This window comes from Ranitomeya variabilis, chromosome 2, assembly GCF_051348905.1.
Source record: "Ranitomeya variabilis isolate aRanVar5 chromosome 2, aRanVar5.hap1, whole genome shotgun sequence".
In the NCBI taxonomy this organism is placed as follows: domain Eukaryota; kingdom Metazoa; phylum Chordata; class Amphibia; order Anura; family Dendrobatidae; genus Ranitomeya; species Ranitomeya variabilis.
The window spans coordinates 471,842,666-471,864,158 of record NC_135233.1 but is presented as its reverse complement, the minus strand read 5'-3'; the positions used below and the strand labels follow the sequence as shown (position 1 = coordinate 471,864,158).

The following is a 21,493-nucleotide window of genomic DNA, read 5'->3' as shown; positions in this document are numbered from 1 at the left end:
CTTAAAAGGTGCCTATAATTAAAAAAAAACTTCTGAAACATCAGTCAGATTTTTATCGGTGGTGATCCAAGTGTGGAGACTCCAACCAATCACGAAAAAGACCCCAACCAACAACTAAAAGGAAGTGTTCAGCTAAGTGCTATGTCTCTTCATGCCCAGGGAGAAAGGGATCGATAAGAGTTCTGCAAGCATGTAGTATATCTGAGTAATGTATTTAGACTTCTCAGACATTTGCTAAATCTTGGTGGCCCTCATTTCATTTTAGGTGTCCTCTCTTTTTCACCATTTACCTGCGGACATGATGGAAGCAATGAATGACTCTCACCAAAGTCCCAACAGTGGCATTCAACCAGAAGGCTTCAAATCAACAAGCGCCATCTCTTTACAGACTGGTTGTGCAGACATTGGTAGCGGCGATCCGAAATGTATCAGAGATGACAGTAAAGATGAGGGGATTCCTGCACCGCGACTGACCGCTTTTACTCCATGGAGTCCTGGGAGGCAGAGGTCATTCCCTGCTCTTCATACCTTGTACACCTCCACCGAAAGCGAGTGCAGCTTAGAAGATCCGCTTCCTACTTGTAAACTGCTGTCTCCACATTTTCCCAACCTCGGGGAAAGTTTTACGGATGACCGGAATGAGGATGGAAACCTCAATGTAAGAGAATACATTTTCGGTAGTCTAAGAGCTCATTCAGACATCCATTTTTCCCATACAAGTTCTACCTTTGTTTTTCACCAGAACTCGTACCTGTGATAGTCTATGGGGCTATTCATGAGTCTAAATTTTCTTTGCGCCCAGGTGGTCGGCACAATATTGGGGAGACATGTCTGATGTTGACCCAAGTGTTGGATCGAAATTGTCAATGCAAGCCAATGGGCCCATTAAAAAAAATGGGACTGCTGTCCAAGTGCTGTCCGTTTTTCATGGACTGCTAGATAGAAGAAGATAGAAAACTTTTTTTTTTTATCCAAGAAAAACTTAGATGAAACCCTGAATCATGTACGTGACAAAAACAGACTTCCGAATGAACCCTAAGACTGAGCATTGAATTTTGTCCCACCAATCATGTCTGCAAATTGCGCACCTGATTGGCTTCCTGTGCTCATCCGCATAGCAGATACGTGCAGGAGCTGCCTATTTCCATGCACATATCTGACCCGTCCGTCCAATGGTTGGACCACTCTAATTTAGATTATCTTTGACTGAAAGGGTACAGATAATTTGCTAAGCAAATTTTTGGGAAGTCTCTTAGGACGAAATGGATATTGTCCAACACAACATATCATAGATAGGGCTGTATAGGGAAATGGGAAGGGATTTCTGTAAGGCATTTTCATAATTACAGTTGTTGAGTCAAGTCGAAAGTTTTGAGACCACCTATACTTGTGTTTAACTATGTATGCAATAACCAAACTAAAGAATATTACATAACAAAAATCAAAATGGCTTACCATCTTTCCAAAAACTTTTTTCAGTTTCCTCTACTGATTTTAGAACTTATGTTTCACCAAAATAAATTTCTCCAGCACGATCCAAAGTGTAGAAACAGTTATGGTATAGCAGTGCAGTCGTCCAGACATAGGAATATTCTACAATTCTGAAACATTGAGTATTTATACACTGTGTGCAGAATTATTAGGCAAGTTGTATTTTAGAGGATTATTTTTTATTATTGATCAACAACTATGTTCTCAATCAACCCAAAAGACTCATAAATATCAAAGCTTAATATTTTTGGAAGTTGGAGGGTTTTGTTTTTTTTTAGATTTGGCTATCTTAGGAGGATATCTGTTTGTGCAGGTAACTATTACTGTGCAGAATTATTAGGCAACTTAATAAAATCAAATATATTCCCATCTCACTTGTTCATTTTCACCAGGTAAACCAATATCACTGCACAAAAATTAGAAATAAACATTTCTGACATGCAAAAACAAAACCCAAAAAATGAGCGACCAATATAGCCACCTTTCTTTATGATGACACTCAACAGCCTTCCATCCATAGATTCTGTCAGTTGCTTGATCTGTTTACAACCAACATTGCGTGCAGCAGCCACCACAGCCTCCCAGACACTGTTCCGAGAGGTGTACTGTTTTCCCTCCCTGTATATCTCACATTTTATGGGGGACCACAGGTTCTCTATGGGGTTCATTTCAGGTGAACAAGGGGGCCATGTCATTAGTTTTTCTTCTTTGAGACCTTTACTGGCCAGCCACGCTGTGGAGTAGTTGGAGGCATGTGATGGAGCATTGTCCTGCATGAAAACCATGTTTTCCTTGAACGATACTGACTTCTTCCTGTACAACTGCTTGAAGAAGTTGTCTCCATTCTCAACCCGAAAAGGTCCCATAAGTTCATCTTTGATGATACCAACCCATAGCAGTACCCCACCTCCACCTTCCTGGTGTTTGCCCTTTACTGATCCAGCCTCTGGCCCATCAAGAGTCACTCTCATTTCACCAGTCCATAAAGCCTTTAAAAAGTCAGTCTTAAGATATTTCTCGGCCCAGTCTTGACGTTTTATCTTGTTTCTTGTTCAAAGGTGGTCGTTTTTCAGCCTTCCTTACCTTGGCCATGTCCCTGAGTATCGCACACCTTGTGCTTTTTGTTACTTCAGTAACGTTGCAGCTCTGAAATATGGCAAAACTGGTGGCAAATGGCATCTTGGCAGCTTCACGCTTGATTTTTCTCAATTTATGGGCAGTTATTTTGCGCCTTTTTTGCCCAACACGCTTCTTGCGACCCTGTTGGCTATTTGCTATGAAACGCTTGATTGTTTGGTGATCACGCTTCAAAAGTTTGGCAATTTCAAGACTGCTGCATCCCTCTGCAAGACATCTCACAATTTTGGACTTTTCAGAGCCCGTCAAATCTCTCTTCTGACCCATTTTGCCAAAGGAAAGGAAGTTGCCTAATAATTAAGCACACCTTATATAGGGTTTTAATGTCATTAGGCAACACCCCTCCTCATTATAGAGATGCACATCACCTGATTTACTTAATTGGTAGTTGGCTCTCTATCCTGAACAGCTTGGAGTAGGACAACCTGTATAAAAAGTATCATGTGATCAAAATACAACTTGCCTAATAATTCTGCACACAGTGTAGATTAAAAGTAGTTTTTTTAATCTGTTGATAACTATACATTTACTTTTGGCTCTTGTTGTTCACGTAATCTGTTTATACCAACAGAGCTGTGATACCAAAACCGAACAGAGAAAATACAGGGCTTTGAAGCCTTCACCTTCTCTTCCAAGCCTTCTTCCCACGCATCGCACCCCACAACAAAACCATCATGTCAGAGCAAGTAGTTCGGAGAGTTCCGGAGAGGATGCGCTCATGAACTGGGCTGAGATGAGGTCTCAAGATCCAGCGCTTGATTACATGTCTGCCCAGAAGATACTGGATACCCTTTTGGGGTTCCCCACAACTTCAGAAAGATTTGGTATTTCCAAGCCTCAAAATTTAATTGAATTTTCCTCAAATATTGAAGGACACATAGTTAAAAATGAAATTCAAGATTCAAACAATCCAATAAAAAATATGCCATATGCACCATCAAACCATGATGATCTACACATCTACACAGAGAGATCTTCTCAAGATGTATTTGTCGGCAGCCATTACAATCCCTTGTACATTCCTAATGATGATGTAAACCGTAGACTGCAGTCTACAGAATTCATAACTCCTCCACTTCCGGCTAAAAAATCTCCATTTTCAGGACATTTTCCAGATACTTGTCATCACCTCAATCCTGTGGGAGAAATTGGGTTTAGACCTTTGGGGAAAAATGAAGGTACAGCCCATCATAAATCAGTACCACCAAGTTCTTTGTCCATTCCTGATCCTCCGATCGATCCCCCCGGCCAGTGTATTCCATTTGTACTAAGAAGTCCATCGGGAAGTGAATCAATTATGGGAACCTGGGAAGGTCAACATCATGGTCAAGACAGTGGAAGGGATAGAAAGCCTAAAAAAGAAAGGACGGTGACTTTCCACACGATGATCAATGATGGTCAACCAAAACACAATCAGGTAACGGTGAGATCAAAGTTCATACCCCACCGGTTCGGAGAGCAAGAAGATATTTCATTGGATTCTTTGGATTCAACCATGCTTTAAGAGGTGCAGAATTTTTAACAAAAAAATTATAATTTTCAATCTTGTAGTTTGTGAAAATTTGACACTTGAAAGACCGGACAATGGCCATTACATTTATTTGGTTTGATTCAGGTATAATATTGATAATACACTGGAAAAGGACAGTGTAATAGAAACTTCCATGTGTGTTATTCTGTTCAGAGTCAGATATGTATTGTGCCATATGTATCAGACTCACTCATTTCACTATAAAAAGACAGAAAATGTTGCAATAATTAAAGTTATTACAAAAAAAGACATTTTGGGAGTAACGGTATAAAATAACTGGACATATATGGTGTATGGTGAGTTGTAAATATTATTCCTATAGTAATAGGGCCAGACTATTAGACTCTGTTCACACTAATGTCATGGTTTCCATTAATGACGGAGACATGACAGGTCTGACGATTCTATTTTGTAACATGTCCTGGAGGATCCCAGGGATTATGGATAAGATCATTAGGTTATCATTTTATTTATACAACTGGAGACTACGCCATCGATCCATTCTGATCAACAAACAATGCTAACAGTAGTGTGAACAGAGCCTTAGAAGATGGTAACCTTATATTTGTAGGCAGCAGAGATTTAATAGAAACCCTTTCCATGAACATAATGTATAATAAATTAAAATGAGACAGTAAAAAATAAACTTCTGTTTGGTCAAAGCTTGGCTTAGTGCTTTAAAAGGAATTTGTCTGCACATTACATTCATGAGTTGTTCTCAGTGCTGCCACCAGGAGTTTCAGGGAACTGGTCAAAATATTCTGGCCCCATTGAGACTCAGAACAGGCTACACCCCAGCTCTGCCTCCACTGTCCTACTGCCCACTCTTGGAAAAACTCCACTTCTGCACCACGTAATCACCAATCACACATTAACAGTTACCATCGAACACCGTATCACATACATCAGTTTTTGTTTTGGCCAAAAGTTTTTTAAGCCGCCACCACGACAAGGAGACTCTTGGCCAGGCCCTACTCTACTCTAACCTATTAAACATTTCTTCACATACCCAATACTCTTTTTAGGCATATTTTTCTTTATTTTTCTTTAAGGAAATGTGTCACATACATTTTTTTAAAAAGGAGATTTTTGTGTACTCACCATAAAATCTTTTTCTCCGAGCCAATCATTGGGGGACACAGGACCATGGGTGTTATGCTGCTTGCCACTAGGAGGACACTAAGTAAACACATAAAGAATTAACTCCTCCCCTGCAGTATACACCCCCTGCCTGGCCAGTAATGACCCAGTTCAGTAGTAAAGCAGTAGGAGTATAAAAAAAACAAGACAAGTAAACTATGTCAAAACTGAGGAACAAACAACAACAAGCCAATAGGGTAACAGGGTGGGTGCTGTGTCCCCCAATGATTGGCTCAGAGAAAAAGATGTTACGGTGAGTACACAAAAATCTCCTTTTCTCCTACGCCTCATTGGGGGACACAAGACCATGGGACATCCTAAAGCAGTCCCTGGGTGGGGAGCAATTGCACTGCTAAAACCCCATGTACCACTGGCTTACTGAGGTACCGCTGTCTGCAGAATGTGCCTGCCAAAGGCAGCGTCTGCCGAAGACTGGGTATGAACGTGATAGTTGCCTCGTAAAAGTATGCAGACTGGACCAAGTCGCAGCTTTGCAAAGCTGTTGTGCTGACACCTGGTGCCGAATGGCCCAAGAGGCACCGACCGACCGAGTCGAATGCGCCTTAATCCCTGCTGGAACAGGAGTGTTCCTGACGCGGTAGGATTCCTGGATAGTTGAGCGAATCCACTTGGCTAGAGTGGCCTTTGAGGCGGCTAGACCTTTCCTATGTCCCTCCGGAAGCACGAAGAGGATGTCTGACTTAGGGGGAAGGGAGCCGTCCAAGATATGTACCGCCGAAAAGCCCTAACTACATCAAGAGTATGGAGAGCTTTCTCGATACGATGGGTTGGTGCCGGACAGAATGACTGCAAGACAATATCCTCATTTAGGTGAAAAGAGGAGACGACTTTAGGCAGGAAAGAGGGAGAAGTCCTCAAAACTGCCTTGTCTGGGTGAAAAATCAGAAAAGGGGGTTGGCAGGAGAGAGCTGCCAACTCAGAGACTCGCCTGATTGACGTAATCGCCACTAGAAAGACCACCTTCCATGAAAGGAGGGTCAGAGAGATGTCCTGCAATGGTTCGAAAGGGTCCTCCTGAAGAACTCCGAGAACCAAGATCAGATCCCATGAAGCCAATGGCATTCTATAGGGAGGGGCCACCCGGGAGACTCCTTGGATGAATGTCTTAACCCCTTTCTGCCATTGGACGTACTATTCCGTCCATGTGGGGTGGGCCCTACTTCCCAAGGACGGAATAGTACGTCCAGCACGATCGGCCGCGCTCACGGGGGGAGCGCGGCCGATCGCGGCCGGGTGTCAGCTGCCTATCGCAGCTGACATCCGGCACTATGTGCCAGGAGCAGTCACGGACCGCCCCCGGCACATTGCTATGCTATGCAAACTGTCAGATCACCGATCTGTGATGTCCCCCCTGGGACAAAGTAAAAAAGAAAATGTCCACATTTGTAAAAAAAAAAAAAAAAAAAAAAAATCCTAAATAAATAAATAAAAAAATTATTCCCATAAATACATTTCTTTATCTAAATAAAACAAAAAATCAAACAATAAAAGTACACATATTTAGTATCGCCGCATCCGTAACGACCCCACCTATAAAACTATATGACTAGTTAACCCCTTCAGTGAACACCGTAAAAGAAAAAAAAAAAAAAACGAGGCAAAAAACAACCCTTTATTCTCATACCGCCAAACAAAAAGTGGAATAACACGCGATCAAAAAGACGGATATAAATAACCATGGTACGGCTGAAAACGTCATCTTGTCCCGCAAAAAACGAGCCGCCAAACACCATCATCAGCGAAAAAATAAAAAAGTTATAGTCCTCAGAATAAAGCGATGCCAAAATAATTATTTTTTCTATAAAATAGCTTTTATCGTATAAAAGCGCCAAAATATAAAAAAATGATATAAATGAGGTATCGCTGTAATGGTACTGACCCGAAGAATAAAACTGCCTTATCAATTTTACCAAACGCGGAACGGTATAAACGGCTCCCCCAAAAGAAATTAATGAATAGCTGGTTTTTGGTCATTCTGCCTCACAAAAATCGGAATAAAAAGCGATAAAAAAATCTCCCGTGCCCGAACATGTTACTAATAAAAACGTCAACTCATCCCGCAAAAAACAAGACCTCACATGACTCTGTGGACTCAAATATGGAAAAATTATAGCTCTCAAAATGTGGTAACGCAAAAAATATTTTTTGCAATAAAAAGCGTCTTTCAGTGTGTGACAGCTGCCAATCATAAAAATCCGCTAAAAAACCCGCTATAAAAGTAAATCAAACCCCCCTTCATCACCGGGTTAGGGAAAAATTTAAAAAATGTATTTATTTCCATTTTCCCATTAGGGTTAGGGTTAGGGTTAGGGCTAGCGTTAGGGCTAGGGTTAGGGTTAGGGCTAGGGTTAGGGCTAGGGTTAGGGCTAGAGTTAGGGCTAGGGTTAGGGCTAGGGTTAGGGCTAGGGTTGGGGCTAGGGTTGGGGCTAGGGTTGGAGCTAGGGTTAAGGCTACATTTAGGGTTGGGGCTAAAGTTAGGGTTAGGGTTGGGGCTAAAGTTAGGGTTTTGATTACATTTACAGTTGGGAATAGGGTTGGGATTAGGTTTAGGGGTGTGTCTGGGTTAGAGGTGTGGTTAGGGTTACCGTTGGGATTAGGGTTAGGGGTGTGTTTGGATTGGGGTTTCAGTTATAATTGGGGGGTTTCCACTGTTTAGGCACATCAGGGCCTCTCCAAACGCGACATGGCGTCCGATTTCAATTCCAGCCAATTCTGCGTTGAAAAAGTAAAACAGTGCTCCTTCCCTTCCAATCTCTCCCGTGTGCCCACACAGGGGTTTACCCCAACATATGGGGTATCAGCATACTCAGGACAAATTGGACAACAACTTTTGGGGTCCAATTTCTCCTGTTACCCTTGGGAAAATACAAAACTAGGGGCTAAAAAATAATTTTTGTGGAAAAAAAAATATTTTTTATTTGCATGGCTCTGCGTTATAAACTGTAGTGAAACACTTGGGGGTTCCAAGCTCTCACAACACATCTAGATGAGTTCCTTAGGGGGCCTACTTTCCAAAATGGTGTCACTTGTGGGGGGTTTCTACTGTTTAGGTACATTAGGGGCTCTGCAAACGCAATGTGACGCCTGCATACCAATCCATCTAAGTCTGTATTGCAAATGATGCTCCTTCCCTTCCGAGCTCTGCCATGCGCTCAAACGGTGGTTCCCCCCCAGATATCAGGTATCAGCGTACTAAGGACAAATTGGACAACAATATATAGGGTCCAATTTCTCCTGTTACCCTTGGAAAAATACAAAACTGGGGGCTAAAAAATAATTTTTGTGGAAAAAAAATATTTTTTATTTGCACGGCTCTGCGTTATAAACTGTAGTGAAACACTTGGGGGTTCAAAGCTCTCACAACACATCTAGATGAGTTCCTTAGGGGGTCTACTTTCCAAAATGGTGTCACTTGTGGTTTTTTTTTACTGTTTAGGTACATTAGGGGCTCTGCAAACGCAATGTGACGCCTGCAGACCATTCCATCTAAGTCTGCATTCCAAATGGCGCTCCATCCCTTCCGAGCCCTCCCATGCGCCCAAACGGTGGTTCCCCCCCCACATATGGGGTATCAGCATACTCAGGACAAATTGGACAACAACTTTTGGGGTCCAATTTCTCCTGTTACCCTCGGGAAAATACAAAACTGGGGGCTAAAAAATAATTTTTGTGGGAAAAAATTTTTGTTTTATTTTTACGGCTCTGCATTATAAACTGTGAAGCACTTGGTGGGTCAAAGTGCTCACCACACCTCTAGATAAGTTCCTTAGGGGGTCTACTTTCCAAAATGGTGTCACTTGTGGGGGAGGTTTCAATGTTTAGGCACATCAGTGGCTCTCCAAACGCAACATGGCGTCCCATCTCAATTCCTGTCAATTTTGCAGTGAAAAGTTAAACGGCGCTCCTTCTTTCCGAGCTCTCCCATGCGCCCAAACAGTGGTTTACCCCCACATATGGGGTATCTGCGTACTCAGGACAAATTGTACAACAACTTTTGGGGTCCAATTTCTTCTTTTACCCTTGGGAAAATAAAAAATTGGGGGCGAAAAGATAATTTTTGTGAAAAAATATGATTTTTTATTTTTACGGTTCTGCATTATAAACTTCTGTGAAGCACTTGGTGGGTCAAAGTGCTCACCACACCTCTAGATAAGTTCCTTAGGGGGTCTACTTTCCAAAATGGTGTCACTTGTGGGGGGTTTCAATGTTTAGGCACATCAGTGGCTCTCCAAACGCAACATGGCGTCCCGTCTCAATTCCAGTCAATTTTGCATTGAAAAGTCAAATGGCGCTCCTTCGCTTCCGAGCTCTGTCATGCACCCAAACAGTGGTTTACCCCCACATATGGGGTATCGGCGTACTCAGGACAAATTGTACAACATCTTTTGGGGTCCATTTTCTCCTGTTACCCTTGGTAAAATAAAACAAATTGGAGCTGAAGTAAATTTTGTGTGAAAAAAAGTTAAATGTTCATTTTTATTTAAACATTCCAAAAATTCCTGTGAAACACCTGAAGGGTTAATAAACTTTTTGAATGTGGTTTTGAGCACCTTGAGGGGTGCAGTTTTTAGAATGGTGTCACACTTGGGTATTTTCTATCATATAGACCCCTCAAAATGACTTCAAATGAGATGTGGTCCCTAAAAAAAAAATGGTGTTGTAAAAATGAGAAATTGCTGGTCAACTTTTAACCCTTATAACTCCCTAACAAAAAAAAATGTTGGTTCCACAATGGTGCTGATGTAAAGTAGACATGTGGGAAATGTTACTTATTAAGTATTTTGTGTGACATGTCACTGTGATTTAATTGCATAAAAATTCAAAGTTGGAAAATTGCGAAATTTTCTAAATTTTTGCCAAATTTCCATTTTTTTCACAAATAAACGCAGGTAATATCAAAGAAATTTTACCACTATCATGAAGTACAATATGTCACGAGAAAACAATGTCAGAATCACCAGGATCCGTTGAAGCGTTCCAGAGTTATAACCTCATAAAGGGACAGTGGTCAGAATTGTAAAAATTGGCCTGGTCATTAACGTGCAAACCACCCTTGGGGGTGAAGGGGTTAACCTGCAGTCTGGAAGCGATCTTTCGTTGGAATAGAACTGACAATGCAGACACTTGTCCCTTGAGCGAGCCTAGGGCAAGGCTTGACTCTAAACCTGATTGGAGGAACTCCAGAATGGACGGAATGGAAAACACCAGAGGGGAACGTCCTTGCACATTGCACCATGAGAAGAAAGTGCGCCAGGTGCGATGATAAATGCGCATGGACGCGGGTTTCCTAGCACTAATCATGGTAGAAGACTGGAGAGAATCCGGCTTGGGCTAAAATCCAGGATTCAACGGCCACGCCGTCAAAGACAGGGTCCTGGAGTTCTGGTGGCAAATCGGGGCCTGTGAGAGAAGATCCATGCGATCTGGAAGCCGCCAGGGGACGTTGGCGACCATTTGGACGAGTTCCGTGTACCATGCTCGGCGCGGCCAGTCCGGCGCGACAAGGATCACCAGTCTCCCCTCTGCCCTGATCTTCTTGATGACCCTCGGGAGCAGGGGAAGAGGAGGAAAGATGTACGGCAGCTGGAACCGATGCCACGACAGAACCAGAGCATCTGCTCCGATGGCGCATGGATCGAGCAACGAACTGGGGAACCTGGTTGTTTAGCCTTGAGGCCATGAGATCCACATCCGGCGTCCCCCAGCGAAGACAAATCTGCTGGAAGACTTCCGGATGGAGGGACCACTCGCCCGAGGCAAGACCTTGGCGACTGAGGAAGTCTGACACCCAATTCTCCACACCCGGTATGTGGATCGACGAGATGAGCGAATGATTGGTCTCGGCCCAGCGTAGAATGTGAGTGACTTCGCGCATGGCCGCCCTGTTGTGGGTACCCCCTTGCCGGTTGATATACAACACCGCTGTGACATTGTCGGATTGGATCCTGATGGGATGGCCTGCGAGACTCTCGACACGCGACTCTCGTGTGGAGCAACGACCCTGTGCCGTGTGGTGATTGAAAACTGCGCCCCAGCCCAAAAGGCTGGCATCGGTGGTCACCACTAACCAGCGCACTAGGAGGAAGGATTTCCCGTGGTTCAGAGAAGCTTTCGTCATCCACCACATGAGGGTCTGCCTGACCTATGGGGACAGGCGAAAATGACGGTCGAGGGATAGTGGACTCCTGTCCCAGGCTAACAGCGGCACCTGTTGCAGGGGACGGAGATGGAACTGCGCAAACAGAACGGCTTCCATCGCTGCAACCATTTTCCCGAGGATGCGCATAGTAAACCGAATGGAGTGAGGGACTGGGTGGGAGAGCTTGCGCGCTCCCTGTTGTAAGGACAATACCTTCTCTGGAGGGAGAATGACTAACCCGCAGGAAGAGTCCAGGATGATTCCCAGGAAGAAGATTTGCTGAGCCGACACTGGAGATGATTTCTCAAAGTTGATTTTCCAGCCCAGGCGAGAAAGAGAATCCACGGTGATACTTACAGACTGCTCGCAGGCAGAATGGGATTGACCCTTGATTAATAGGTCATCCAGATACGGAAGAACTACCACTCCCCAAGCGTGAAGAATGGCCATGACAGCTGCCATGAACTTCGTGAAAACTCTGGGGGCGGTGGCGAGGCCGAAGTGCAAGACCACAAACTGGAAGTGTTCGTCCTGGACTGCAAAGCGCAGGAACTGCTGATGAGAGGGAAAGATAGGGATGTGGAGATAAGCATCCTTGATGTCTATGGATGCTAGGAACTCTACTTTTTCCAGGGACACAACAATGGAACGGAGCGAGTCCATCCGGAAGTGTCGAACCCGTACGAACTTATTTAACAGCTTGAGGTCCAGTATGGGCCGTAGAGTCCCGTCCTTCTTTGGGAACATGAATAGGTTCAAGTAAAACCCCCTGAACCTTTGGTCTCAAGGGCCCGGAACGATGACACCGTCCCTTCGAAGCGCCTGTATGGCCTGAAGAAGATCTGATGCTCTTGATTTGGGAGGAGAAGACTGGAAGAAGCGTGAGGGGGGAATGGAAGAAAACTCGATCTTGTATCCGGAGGACACGAGCTCTCTGACCCACTCGTCGTGAATGACCGAGAGCCAAGCTTGATGGAACGAAAAAAGACGTTCGCCTACTTTGTCGGTGTCCGCCGGACACGTCGACGAGTCATTGTGTAGAAGGATTAAGGGATGCGGATGCCTTAGGGCCAGAAGGTTTCGGTCTGGGTTTCCAGGAACGTTAAGTCTGTATGAGACCTGGGAATTTCTTTCTCCCCGCTGTCCCAAACCGGGAGCAAAGGAAGTGGATGACCAACTGGAGTTTTTACGAAAGGACCGGAACCGAAACTGTTGTTGATTCCGAAAGGGCCGAGTAGGTTTTTGCTGAGGAAGAAATTTACTCTTCCCTCCGGTAGCATCAGAACCTGTTTGGTCTAGTTTCTCTCCAAATAAACGACCAGCTTGGTAAGGTAAAGAAGTCAGCGACTTTTTAGAAGCAGAATCTGCTCGCCAATCCCGGAGCCACAAGGCCCTCCTGATGGAGACTGCGTTTGCAGCCGCTTGCGCTGCGCAATTAACCGCATCTATAGAAGCTTTAACTATGAAGTCTCCGGCCTGAGCTATCTGGTTAGCGAGTCTGGCCACTTCTGGGGAAAGATTACTGTCATGGACGGTAGAGGTCAACACCTCTGCCCAGGCGACCATTGCCTTAGCCACCCAGGTAGCAGCGAAAGATGGAAGGAGTGCTGCTCCTGAGGCCTCAAAGACTGAGCAAGCCAGGTAGTCAATTTGACGGTCAGTAGGGTTTTTGACTGATGAACCGTCTGACAGAGATAGGATTGTTTTGGATGCGAGTCGCGATACGGCAGGATCCACAGAAGGAGAGTGCAGCAACTCCTTCATTAGGTCCTTGGCGAAAGGATATTTGGCTTCCGTGGCCTTTTGAGACGTAAATCGCTTATCCGGGTGTTCCCTGTGTTTTTGGACAATGTCCTTAAAGGGACTCTGTCACCTGAATTTGGAGGGAACAATTTTCAGTCATATGGGCGGGGTTTTTGGGTGTTTGATTCACCCTTTCCTTACCCACTGGCTGCATGCTGGCTGCAATATTGGATTGAAGTTCATTCTCTGTCCTCCGTAGTACATGCCTGCACAAGGCAATCTTACCTTGCACAGGCGTGTACTATGGAGGACAGAGAATGAACTTCAATCCAATATTGCAGCCAGCATGCAGCCAGCGGATAAGGAAAGGGTGAATCAAACACCCGAAAACCCCGCCCATATGACTGAAAATTGTTCCCTCCAAATTCAGGTGACAGAGTCCCTTTAAACTCAGGGTGATTAGCAAATATCTTTTGGACGCGTTTAGTCTTTTTAAAAGACACGACGTGTTCCTGAGTGGATACAGATTCCTCGTCCACCATTAGCGTTTTGTTGACTGCCTCAATAAGGGAGTCAAGTGTCTCCTGACCGATCGAGGAGTCTTGGGTTAAAGATTCCTCAGACTCGTATTCCGAGTCATGTGCGCTGCGACCCTCGGGGAAAGGGGAGCGAGAAGTTGAGCTCGTAGATGCTGAAGCTCGAGGGTGGCGAGGCGAGGCATGGGTTCTTTTTATGGAACCCCGAGATTCCCGTAATGGAGTACGCCCCCTGTGGTTGGACGGCTCCGTACCGGTGCCAGATTCAGCTGCGGTCGACGGGGGGGGGGTTTGGTTCTGGCTTAGGGAGGATCCCCGGAAAGAGTCCAATGCCTTGGCCAAAGCATCCATAGATCGTGACAAGGAAGCGGCCCACTCAGGAGGGTTAGGGTCGGCAGGGACATTGGAGGTGGAGGCAGAAGGCGGCTGCGCACAGGCCGGGTCACAGTTCGGACACAAAGGAGTATTGTGGGCACGTGGCAAAGCAGAATTGCAAGTGGCACATGAAGTAAAAAACACAGTGTGCTTTTTATTGCTCCTTTTTGCCTCCTTAGATTGAGACATAGTGTATGTCTACTCTCTCCAATAAACTGCGATAGCAGGGCTATGGGTGCAGAGAAGGGGTTAAGCTTTTTCCTATAGTGTGAAGCAGCTTACCCACGGTCCTGTGCTTGTGTCCCCAGGGAGGAAGGGAGAAGATTGTGCCTTCCGAGTAGTTAGGCTAGTGTTTTCGGCCGATTTCCCCGCAGAAGTGGAGTCCCAAGATGGAGCCCGAGATTTGCACGGCGCTTCTCGTTCAGAGCGAGAAGGGCCTGAGTAGTGTGCGGGGCTCCGGCGGTGGGCGGGGATTTCAACTGCGGCCTAGTCCGGCTGAAAAAAATGGGGACTAAATTTATGGAGCCTGCCGGCAAAGCGCGCCGGCGGGCCACGACGTAGCGCCGAATGATCGCCGCTGGCGCCAGCCAGCGGCACCTCTCCCCGGGGACCAGGATCGCACCTTCCCACGCAGCCAGCGTGAGGAAAGAAACTACTCACCACCACTGAGCAGAAATGCAGCCTCCATTGCGAGGGAATAAGCTCAATCGATCCTCCCTTTGCCGGGGGATGGATAGCCTCCGTCCATCTTCATATGTGCCTGCTGCAGGGGACTTACGGCTGTGCCTGCTGCAGGGGATTTACGGCTACTGTGGGGACTACATGACGCCGTCAGGTGAGGGCTTGATTGCGGTGGAGCCCGAGAGATGCACATTAGAGCCAATACTCTATGTACTCGCCATCTTACAGGGGGGGGGGAGATCGGGACCGTATAGGAACCGTCGCCCTAGCGTAGATTAGGCTTGCCCCAGTCGTCGCAGGAGAGGTACGGGGAGGTATACTCCGCGTGCTCGCCTGTTGATGGTTCGGGGGAGAGCGGACCCTAGAAAGGAATCTGTCGCCCCCTTCACTGTTAATTAAAAAATAAAAATCTACAGAAAATAAAAAACGTTGGGGTCTGAAAACAGACCCAAGAGCCTCCTACAGACACTAAGCAAGAACTGGGTAATTACTGGCCAGACAGGGGGTGTATACTGCAGAGGAGGAGTTAATTCTTTATGTGTTTACTTAGTGTCCTCCTAGTGGCAAGCAGCATAACACCCATGGTCCTGTGTCCCCCCAATGAGGCGTAGGAGAAATTACCAATAATACCACATACAAGGAACAAATACCACCACACCATGACCAGATCACATATTACCACCACATAGTGACCGAATAATACCACATACAAGGAACAAAGTCCAACACACCATGACCAGATCACATATTACCACACATAGTAACCGAATACTACAATACTGATCATTAATAAAAAGAACACAATACTAATATTACCATAAGTGCCATTATACACAGGAGCTCTGTACATATTATAGTGTATAGTGTCAGTGTACAGGTAAAACAAGGATCACCAGTGACATTATACACAGAAGCCCTGTATATAGTGCATAGTTTACAGGTAATACAGGGATCACTAGTGACATTATACACAGAAGCTCGGTGTATAGTGTACCGGTAATACAGGGATCACCAGTGACATACACAGGAGCTCTGTATATAGTGTCAGTGTACAGGTAATACAGTGATCACCAGTGACATTATACACAGCTCTGTATATAGTGTATAGTGTACAAGTAATACAGTGATCACCAGTGACATTATACACAGAAGCTCTGTATATAGTGTATAGTGTACAGGTAATACAGGGATCACCAGTGACATTATACACAGGAGCTCTGTATATAGTGTCAGTGTATAGGCAATACAGGGATCACCAGTGACATTTGTAAGATTGTACTTGCATCGTATGCAGTGAAGAGGCAGTGACCCACAAAGTTCAAACACAAAAGTCTCTTTTAATATGTTTCCTCACAGCATTAAAGTCCAATTCACATAAATGCATATAACTTCAGTGTATATTATCAGTGATCAGTTTTCACCAGTTCATAGCAATACATATCACATGGCTTTAGATTTGCGGTCCCTAAACAGGTCAGACTTCACTTGTCCAGTTTCCCTGGGCGACCTCACGCGATGTTACAGTCTCAATACGTCTCCATACACACAGCCTCATATGTTGCAGACACTACACACGCCAGTCCTCCTCTGACTAGTTCTCGTGGTTGTCCTGCATCGCTGTATCACAGTCTCTTTACTCACACAGTCGTACACAGTCCAGGATATCCTCCGGATAGCAGCCGGGCACCATATCCACCTGTTTGCAATCGTTACACATGCTAGTCCTCTTTCGTGCACAGGACATCCACCTCCGGGCACAGGACTGTCCACATCCAACTCCTTCGGGCACAGGACATCCACCTTCGGGCAGAGGACTGTCCACATCCGAGACCAGTACCATGGATGACTTGCATCTCTGTGTACGCTGCGGGTGCCATGCTATTCAGCTGCCCTGGGTGCTGGCTGTGCTGGCCACTGCCTCCATGCACTCAGCAAGCACTCGGCAGGCCTCTGCTCTGCACACCAGCACACACCAGACTGACACTGACGTGAACCTCACACACCTGACACACCCATAACCCTTAGGCTAGGTTCACATTGCGTTAGGGCAATCCGTTTAGAGCATATGCTAGCGGATTGCGCTAACGCAATGTCCCAAAAGGGATCGCATTTGTCGATCCTGCTAGCAGATGCCCGATCTGCGCTAGCGAGGAACGTACCTCAGACGCTGCAAGCAGCGTTCGAGATCCGTCCGAAAATAACGGGACATCGCTAGCGCATGCCAAAAATGGCATGTGTCAGCGATGCGCTGGCGACCCGTTAGCACATTGCGGTCAATGGGTGCGCTAACGGACCCGTTACATAGCGTTAATTGCTACAATTGCGCCATGTAACGGAATCCGCTAGAGGACACCCATTAACGCAATGTGAACCTAGCCTTACTGCAGGGCTTTTAAACACACAAACCTGTGGCCTTCAGCCACATGGAAAACCCAGACCGGAAATCCGTGACTCTCATGCACATCTATGGACTTTATCCGTCTGCATGCACAACCTGGGGAGAACAAACAGCACCCCCTAGCTGTAACAGAGGCCACAGCCTCACACATTATACACAGGAGCTCTGTATATAGTATACAGTGTATAGCGTAAGTGTACAGGTAACATACTGACTCGCCAGTGACGTCTCTAAGTGAAATCATTCGCTATCGCTTTTCTTCTTCATCCAGCACAGACCATCACTTCCAGTCAGAACTCGTATCTGCAGAAAATAACAGTTATCTAGAGTACCATTTCCAGAGCACATTCCACAAATTTCCATACTACTCCAGTTAAAGAAAAAAAACAAAATCCTGGCCCATGTGTATCCATCCTGCCCCATTTGATCTCCTATGTTGCCCCGTATGTCTCCATCATACCATGTGATTTCCCATCCTGCCCCATGGATCTCCATACTGCCCCATATGATCTCCCATCTTGCCCCTTGTGTCTCCATCATGCCCCCATGATCTCCCATCTTGCCCCATGTGATCTCCAATCCTGCCCCATGTGTCTCCATCCTGCCCCATATGATCTCCCATCTTGCCCCATGTGATCTCCCATCCTGCTCCATATGATTTCCTATCCTGCCCACATATTGCGGCTTTCAGTACAGAAAAAAGTTTTCAAAAAAAAAAAGTTTCTCCTTACATGGCCGTGGCACTCCAACAACATCCTCTCTCGTCCATTTGAGGCACTGACACGCTGGCGCATGGCAGTGACGTCATATGATGGCAACGAGCGCTGACATCAACTGCCAGAATGTGATTGACTGGCGGGTGTTAAAGGGAATCTGTCACCCCAAAAATCGAAGATGAGCTGCGGCCACCGGCATCAGCGGCTTATCTACAGCATTCTGTAATGCTGTAGGATAAGCCCCCGATGTATCCTGAAAGATGAGAATAAGAGGTTATATTATACTCACCCAGGGACGGTCCCCGCTGCTGTCCGGGTCCAATGGGCATCGCAATCCGGTCCGGGGCCTCCAATCTTCTTACGATGACATCCTCTTCTTGTCTTCACGCCGCAGCTCCGGTACAGGCGTACTTTGTCTGCCCTGTTGAGGGCAGAGCAAAGTACTGCAGTGTGCAGGCGCCGGGAAAGGTCAGAGAGGCCCAGTGCCAGCGCGCTGCTGTACTTTGCTCTGCCCTCAACAGGGCAAAGTACCTGCGCCGGAGCTGTGGCGTGAAGACAAGAAGAGGACATCATCGTAAGAAGATAGGAGGCCTCGGACCGGACCGCGACGCCCATCGGACCAGACCGCAGGGATACCGCCCCGGGTGAGTATAATCTAACCTCTTTTTCTCATCCTTCAGGATACATCGGGGGCTTATCTACATTAAAGAATGCTGTAGATAAGCCCCTGATGCCGGTGGCTGCAGCTCATCTTCGATTTTTGGGGTGACAGGTTACCTTTAACTATTGGTGTGTGGGAAGCACGACAATACATTTTAACTGAACTGGCAGAATCCTGTCCTTGGGGCCATGTGAGCAGAAACAAAAAGAGGGGGCCGAGTCCGGGCCCTCCTCTGCTCACCGTGCCCTGTGTGCCAGTAATGGCAGCAATGCCCTGATGGCGGCCCTGGTTGTTCCTGATGCTTTTGGGACATGCCTACAGACTCTTACTAGCCAGGTATAGGAGTGTCCTTTTGGGGTGCATTTGGCTTATTTTGCACATTCGAAGTCAATTGTGGGTCTACCTGTCTGGGGCTTATGTTCTGAACGTAATGTAAGCACAGTCTTTATTTTTTACAAACACAGTAGCTGTATAGGTTACTGCAGCTCTTCTAAATTAAGAAGCTTTAATACAGTTAAGAGTCCTCTCGAGATGTTGGCTATGGAGAACTAAGGGACATTCTTTTTACTTGACCCTAAGTAGTGGGGCAAATTAACAGAGTGGCAGAGACCACACAATGCATGCTTATAGAAAACCAGAGAAGTTGGGGCACAATGTGGCTCCTAAATTTGGAAATAAGGGGGAAATTGCTTCATCCCCATAACTCATAATACTAGTGGCAGGTTTACGTTGAAGAGGACTGCACCTAAAATTGCAAAAAAAAGCATGAACATATCAAATCAAAACTGTCAGGTAATTATGAGTTTCATGGGATCTGAGTGCTACTGCTGGCACAGGGACTGCAGTCATATTTCTGGTGTAAAGAGCACCACTTTTCACAAATTCAACAAGCGCGTGTAAATTCACTCCCTCCCCAGTTCCACATATTTTGGTAGAGCTACTTAAATCTGTCAATAAAGTGCCAAAAATTGCAACATTTTTGCACAACTCCACATTACACAATAATTGCGTGACTATTTAAAGTGTTTTATGCCATCAAACCCTTTGATGTATCGGACCCATGGTCTTTTTTGTGCGCTGCTATCCTATTTTATCTACGCTCTGAACAGAAAGATAAAGATGTCAATAAAGCAACCAGTTCCTAATGGCATTCCTTATTCTGTCCCAGTCTACACAGTAAAGCTGACAAATGAGCCACAGATCCTCAAAAGCAAAAACATGTTTACAATAAAAATAAATAAATAAATGTAATTAATATTAATTACTGATTAACTATTCCCTTTAACAAGAGAAAGCTATAAAGAAAAAGTTCATCTGGTTCTCATGGTTTGATTCAGTTGGAGTTCAAGATAAAAAATGCATGGAAAAAAACTGGCATAGCCGCTCTGTGTCAATTCTAATAATTTTACTGCTGTGTCTTCTAATAAGGAGATTTTTGTGTACTCACCGTAAAATCTTTTTCTCCGAGTCAATCATTGGGGGACACAGGACGAATGGGTGTTATGCTGCTGCCACCAGGAGGACACTAAGTTAAACACACACAAAAGATTAACTCCTCCCCTGCAGTATACACCCACGGGCTGGAGAATCCGGAGCCAGTTCGGTAACAAAGCAGTAGGAGTAAACCAGATAATAACAGTAAACATGTTACAGTCAAAACACCGACTGAAAAGAATAACCGAGCCAAACTAGGCTAACAGGGAGGGTGCTGTGTCCCCCAATGATTGACTCGGAGAAAAAGATTTTACGGTGAGTACACAAAAATCTCCTTTTCTCCTACGTATCATTGGGGGACACAGGACGAATGGGACGTCCCAAAGCAGTCCCTGGGTGGGAACAAGAAGTTATAAATGCTGTGCGTGCCTACGAGCTACAGATGAGACACTGCCGCTTGTAGGATTCGCCTACCGACGGACGCGTCTGCCGAGGCCTGAGAGTGCACATGGTAGTGCTTCGTGAATGTATGCAGGCTGGACCATGTAGCAGCCTTGCAGACCTGCGCTGCCGATGCCTGGTGCCGGATGGCCCAGGACGCGCCGACTGACCGGGTAGAATGAGCCTTGATCCCCGGAGGTGCGGCGTGACCCTTGACACGGTAGGACTCTTGGATGGCGGAACGAATCCACTTGGCAATGGAGGCCTTGGAAGCGGGAAGTCCCTTCCGTGGCCCTTCCGGAAGAACGAACAAGGCGTCTGACCTACGGAGAGACGCAGTTCTGGAGACATAACGTCTGAGACCCCTCACTAAGTCCAGAGTGTGGAGAGCCCTTTCCGTGCGGTGAGAAGGAGCAGGGCACAGTGAGGGAAGGACAATCTCCTCATTAAGATGGAAGGAGGAAACGACCTTCGGAAGAAAAGACGGACATGTCCGTAGAACTACCTTGTCCTGGTGGAACACGAGGAAAGGAGGTTGGCAAGACAGAGCTGCCAGCTCAGAGACACGTCTAATAGACGTGACAGCCACGAGGAAGGCAACTTTCCACGACAAGAGCAGCAAGGACACCTCATGCAAGGGCTCAAAAGGGGGCTCTTGAAGAGCACAGAGGACCAGATTCAGGTCCCATGGTTCCAAGGGCATTCTGTAAGGCGGAACCATATGAGAAACTCCCTGGATGAAAGTCTTGACTTGCAGTCTGTTTGCAATCCTTCTCTGGAAAAGAACCGAGAGAGCAGAAATTTGGCCCTTAAGAGAACTGAGGGCAAGGCCCAAGTCTACGCCTGATTGGAGGAATTCCAAAATGTGAGGAATAGAAAATTGGAGGGGGAAACGTCCCCGATCCCTGCACCAGGCGAAGTATACCTTCCAGGCGCGGTGGTAGATGCGCATGGAAGAAGACTTGCGTGCGCGGAGCATGGTAGATATAACCGTCTGGGGCAGACCCTTCTGCCTCAGTACCCAGGACTCAACGGCCACGCCGTTAAAC

The 21,493-nt window shown here is 46.1% G+C and overlaps 1 protein-coding gene across 1 annotated transcript; it reads left to right on the top strand.

Annotated features, from left to right (window-relative positions):
* The first annotated feature begins 271 nt into the window (after nucleotides 1-271).
* On the top strand, nucleotides 272-4,646 carry LOC143809616 (uncharacterized). Its single transcript, XM_077292664.1, has 2 exons — nucleotides 272-658; nucleotides 3,200-4,646. The coding sequence occupies exons 1-2, from the start codon at nucleotides 299-301 to the stop codon at nucleotides 4,130-4,132; spliced, it is 1,293 nt and encodes a 430-aa protein (XP_077148779.1). The 5' UTR covers nucleotides 272-298; the 3' UTR covers nucleotides 4,133-4,646.
* The last annotated feature ends 16,847 nt before the right edge of the window (nucleotides 4,647-21,493 follow it).

Excerpts from the sequence above, each read along its gene's own strand:
- LOC143809616 (XM_077292664.1), top strand. The coding sequence starts at position 299 with ATGATGGAAGCAATGAATGACTCTCACCAAAGTCCCAACAGTGGCATT. Across the intron at positions 659-3,199 it reads ATGAGGATGGAAACCTCAAT|AGCTGTGATACCAAAACCGA; the intron begins GTAAGAGAATAC and ends TTATACCAACAG.